Here is a 5,484-nt window from a genome sequence, read left to right as displayed (position 1 = left end):
TGGGAAACCACTCAGGTGAAAATCTGAACCTGGACAAGGTGGTTTCTCTTTGATGCTTAACACTTAAAATATTGAGCGGTCTTTTGATTGTGTTTTCAAAACAGAATGATAATGGCAGATTCTACCATTCTAGTTGCCTCATATCATTTGACTTAATTGGTGAATGGTACAGTCTGTGCTCAGAGCCTGTGACTCCAGAGCCAGAGCTCTTCTGGGTTGTTCAGGGCCTCTGCCAGGATGCTCTCAGTGCTTCCGCCTCAGCTGACACTAGGCCCCGCCAACTTTCAGATCCCATCAGCGGGGAATTGGTCTTGGGCCTCATGAATGCTGCTTCTGTCTCCTTCCACAGAGCATGTACTCTCGTGTGCCCGAGTGCCAGGTCACCACATACTATTACGTTGGTTTTGCTTATTTGATGATGCGTCGCTACCAGGATGCCATCCGGGTCTTTGCCAACATCCTCCTCTACATTCAGAGGACCAAGAGCATGTTTCAGAGGACCACGTACAAATATGAAATGGTAAGGGGGCCTCCGACCACCTGACTCCTTTGGCACCTATGCCAACAGTTTTTGGTAAACGCCATCTAGATTTTTGCTTTTTTGTATGCTTTTTCAACACAACGATTTTTTAATGGCTGGTCTACTCTAATAAGAGTTTCTTTTGTTTTGTCTATTACACCTTGACAACAAGGAGAGTATCTTTTAGCTGGCACTGTCCCCAGCAGCCTAGAATTATTTATTTAGCAATAGTTTGCTTAGTGTTCTCTTGGCTCTGGGTATTGTCCTCAAGACAGTGGAGAAGGAAGGTCCAAGACATGCGTAGAATAGGGGGATACTTTTAGCAGAGTAAAGCTGTTGACTTGGAAGTGTAATGTAGCTGCACAAATAAACCATTTTGGCTGGAGGGCAGGAGAGTATTCAAATTGGGTTGTTAGATTCTGGCGTTACCTTTGTTACCCAACTAAAGTATTTAGTCTTTATAGGCATTGAGGTACCATCAAGGTTTTCTAGGTGAATTGATCATAACTGGTGTGGGAGGATTGACCTGCCAGTGATGTGTGTGGCAAACTGAAGAGACTAAGGTACCAGTAAAGAGTCCAGGAGACAACTAAGGAGGACCTGGGACTAGGTGGGAATTGAATAGAGCTAGAGGGAGGGATGGGAGAGACGTCGGGAAAGTTAACTGGCGCAAGACAAAGGGAGAAGTCAAAGATCTGTGCAGAGCACGTGGGAGGATGGTGGGGCCATATTGGCAGTGGGGACCTCGGAAAGTCCGTTTCATTGGTCCCTGCACCAATCTCTCCTCCCCCAGATTAATAAACAGAATGAGCAGATGCACGCGTTGCTGGCCATCGCCCTGACCATGTACCCCATGCGCATCGACGAGAGCATTCACCTCCAGCTTCGGGAGAAATACGGGGATAAGATGCTACGCATGCAGAAAGGAGACCCACAGGTCTACGAGGAACTTTTCAGCTATTCCTGCCCCAAATTTTTGTCACCTGTAGTGCCCAACTATGACAATGTGCACCCCAACTACCACAAGGAGCCCTTCTTACAGCAGCTGAAGGTGTTTTCTGATGAAGTGCAGCAGCAGGCTCAGCTCTCAACCATCCGCAGCTTCCTCAAGCTCTACACCACCATGCCTGTGGCCAAGCTGGCCGGCTTCCTGGACCTCACAGAGCAGGAGTTCCGTATCCAGCTGCTTGTCTTCAAACACAAAATGAAGAACCTGGTGTGGACCAGCGGCATCTCCGCCCTAGATGGTGAATTTCAGTCAGCCTCTGAGGTTGATTTCTACATCGATAAGGTATGGCTGCCCATTGGGGTAGGTTCTCTGGGGCACTCTGTTCATTCGGCAGTAAATATTTATTAAGCTCTCACTGTCTTCCAGTCACTGTTCTGAGCATTTGGGATATACTGGTGAATAAAATTAACAAAGATTTCTGCCTTTTTGCTGATATTCTGGTGTAAAAAACTTGACAATAAGCGTTCTAATTAAGCAAACCATGTGGTGGTGAAGGTGTTGCCAAGTGTTACAGAGTCAGGGCAGTGGTGGTACCAGCCACAATAATAAGTGAGGAGGTCCGCGTAGGCTCTGTTGAGAAAGCGAGATTGAAGGAGATGAGGAGATTAGCCAAGCAAATCTTTGGGTGAAGAGCATTCCAGGCAGAGAGGGAGCAGTTAGTGCAAAGGCCCTGGGGCAGGAGTGAGCCCAGTGTGTTTAGGAGACCTTGCTGCAGTGTGGCTAGAGTGACCTGAGGAGGCTGGAAAAGAAGAGGGACAGGTGCTCTGTAGACTGCTGGAAGTACTTTAGCAAGTGGAAAGCCATCGTCCTGACTCGTACTGCCCTAGATGAGCACTGCCTGATTTGAACTTCTTATGATGGGATTGTATGGTATGTGCCCTTTTTGTGTCTGGCTTCTTTCACGCCACATTTTATCTGAGGGAATCACCACCAAGTGTTGTGTGTAGCTGTAGTTCATTCATGCTTAGTGATCTGTGAAAGTCCAACACCTATAATTATTGACTGCGATTTTTTCATCCTTATTGCTAATGGACGTTTGGGTGGGTTTTGGCTATTATAAAAAGTACACGTAAGACTTGATGCAGTGGTTGTCAATGCTCCATTTAAGTTTTTTTTTTTCTTTTTTTAAAAGTGATAAATATCTGTGTATGCAGAGTTATTTCTGGAAGGATGCACAATCAATGTAGCAGCGATATCCTCTCCAGAGGAGAAGTGGGTTGAGGAACAGTGTTAGTTTTCACTGTTGGGATTTTAAGTTCAAGTTGGACATTTTATTTATCCTAATGAGGTTTTTAGGAGTAATTTGTTTCCTTAAGTGAGTTTTTTTCAGACTTAAAATATGTTCGACTCCTAGAATTGTTCTTTCCATGAAATATCTATCACCTCTCCTTTTTGTTTCTCCCCTGTACATACACTCACAAGTAAGGAAAACGTATTCAGACATACTAGGAACCCTGATGAGGACTTACACCAGTCAGTGGACTGGTATCTTTCATCTCTTTCTAGAATATTCTTAGCCAGTATTTCTTAGATATTGTTTCTGCTCTATTCTCCTCCTTCTGGAGTTCATATTTAATGTATGTAGACCTCACTCTGTCCTCCATATCTCTTAAACCCATCTTCCATCTTTTTCTCCTTCATTCTAGATAATTTTTGTTTGAGCATTCTATCCCTAATTAATTTCTTCAGCTCTATTTCTTGCTTTCTCTAATTTTTTTTTTTCACTCATGATGCAGAGTTTTCTTATGTGCTTGGTTGTATTTTACTACATAGTCATTGTCCTTTAAAAACTATTTGTCATATTCTTTGAAGGCTAGATTGAACATTCATTTCTCTAGAGGGGATTTCCTTTTGCCTCTTCAAGGTGCCTGGGGATATTATTGGTCTGTGACCACCATAGACTGAGCCTGGAGCCTGAGGTCTCCCGGACCAGCCATTGGACCAGCCCCTGCTCCAGATTGTCCGAAAAATCACCTTGTGTTTATAACATCTCAGGGATAGGTCTTTTTCTTTTATTCCCTTCCCCACACTTGGCGAGCATTGCTTGGTGTAAGGAATGAGATCGCGGTTCTCTTCTGGTTTAACATTAGCTCAAGGGCGGAGCCATCCAGGATCCCAACGTTACGAGGTGGGTCTTCTGTTGGACCAGCCTGGCCTTGGTTTGTCCCCTCGGCCCAAGTTGTCTAGGATTAGCAGATGCCCTCAACACAGATGGCGCGCGCTTCTGTGTTTTGCTTAAAATGGTTTCTGTTTTCTCTTAAATAGTTCTTTATTCTCTTTTCAGCTCTTTGATGCTATAAGGAGATTTCAAAAAATAATTTATCCTGCATTTTTAATTGTTTTCAAAAAGTTTTGGTCTAAACATACTACCTTTTTTGATAGTCTTTTAGATGTAATTTGCACAACAAACTACCATTTTAAAGGGCACAATTTCCTGACTATTAGTAGATTAATAGTGTTGTGCAGTCATCTCCACTATTTAATTCCACATTTCGTCATCCTGAAAAGAAACTCCCTGCTCATTAGTAGTCAGTCATTCCTAATTCTCCCCTTGCCCCAATCCCCGGCAGACCAGTAATCTGCTTTTTGTCTGAGGATTTATCTATTCCTGACATTTCATATAAATGGAATCATAAACCATGTGGCCTTTTGTATTTGACTTTTTCCAGCAAGCATGTTTTCAAGTTTTATCCAAGTTGTAGCATGTATCAGTACTTTATTCCTTTTTTAGCTGAATAATATTCCACTGTATTGCTACATCGCATTTTGTTTAGTGATTATTTAATGAATATTCACTTTCTGGCTATTGTGGACAACACTGCTGTGAAAATTTGCATACAAGTGTTTGTGTGAAGATATTCTTGGGTATATACCTGGTTGCTGGGTCAGTTTGTTTTTGAAAGCTCATCTTGTTAAACCAAATCCTCCCACTTAGAGTTTATAGCTTTTGAAAGACTTGGTTGATATTCATCAGAATTTAGCTGCCCCTGACTTGAACAGACTCACTGAAAGTAGAAACACATCAATAGTGGAAGTTTTTTAATGTTTTAAATCATGCTTTTAAAAATCAAACAAAATCGTCCCCTGAGGTATCACATCGACTACCTACAGCCCTTTCTGAGTGTATTCACAGTGGCTGACATGTACATATTCTTTGGCGGTGTCAGTAACCTGCTTTACCTGTTATCTCTTAGGGACCCGGCAGAACCAGTCCCAACTATGTGGATGGTCTTTTAGTAAAACACTTCTCCCGAGTTAGTAACTTGGTTATAACTGATAAAATTTTGCTGTAAAATTAAATCAGGTTAAATTAATAACAGTATGATTCGAAGTCCCTACTTGAAAAAGTTTGTAATTGCACGTTTTTGTTTTTATTGTTCATCTTTCTGGTTCAGGTTCATCTCCGGCAAAATGCTTTCTTTTTTTAGCTTTTCTCATTTCATCCTTGACTTGAAAAAATCCTTTCAAAGTTTCAGAAAGTTCTTAAGTCTTAACATAGATTATGTGGGAATTTACAATTAAAATGGCATTCAACAAAATATTTTGAGCTAAAATACAAAATTTAAAATCTGGGCTAATTTGTAATCTGGTCAACAGCATATGAGAATAAACTACTGTTTTAAATGTTTTTATTGGCAAAAGATTCATGTTCATTGAAAAAAACTAGAAAATGAAAATAAATGAGTTAACAAGAAGAAAATAAAAATTATCTAGAAAGAAAGAGCTGCTGTTAACTGGAAAAGCAATTCAGGTGTTTATCTCGTACTTAGCATCATAAATCCAAACGTGGCTCCACCTCACTGCTTTTCTGTGACTCTCGTTCCCACAGGACATGATTCACATCGCAGACACCAAAGTCGCCAGGCGCTATGGGGATTTCTTCATCCGGCAGATTCACAAATTTGAGGAGGTGAGAGGTGTGCGGGTCGGAGACAGAGGTTAGGGACTGTGTGGG

The 5,484-nt window shown here is 41.8% G+C and overlaps 1 protein-coding gene across 1 annotated transcript in view; it reads left to right on the top strand.

Moving 5' to 3' along the window:
* Positions 1-5,484, top strand: part of EIF3L (eukaryotic translation initiation factor 3 subunit L) — a 21,109-nt gene that overhangs the window by 14,557 nt on the left and 1,068 nt on the right. The window contains exons 10-12 of the mRNA XM_006914746.2: positions 350-520; positions 1,314-1,811; positions 5,359-5,439. Of these exons, the coding sequence (XP_006914808.1) occupies positions 350-520; positions 1,314-1,811; positions 5,359-5,439 (750 nt within the window). The remainder of the gene's footprint in view (positions 1-349; positions 521-1,313; positions 1,812-5,358; positions 5,440-5,484) is intronic.

This window comes from Pteropus alecto, unplaced genomic scaffold (genome assembly GCF_000325575.1).
Source record: "Pteropus alecto unplaced genomic scaffold, ASM32557v1 scaffold6, whole genome shotgun sequence".
NCBI classification, from domain to species: Eukaryota; Metazoa; Chordata; class Mammalia; order Chiroptera; family Pteropodidae; genus Pteropus; species Pteropus alecto.
This window is presented reverse-complemented; position numbering and strand designations above follow the sequence as displayed.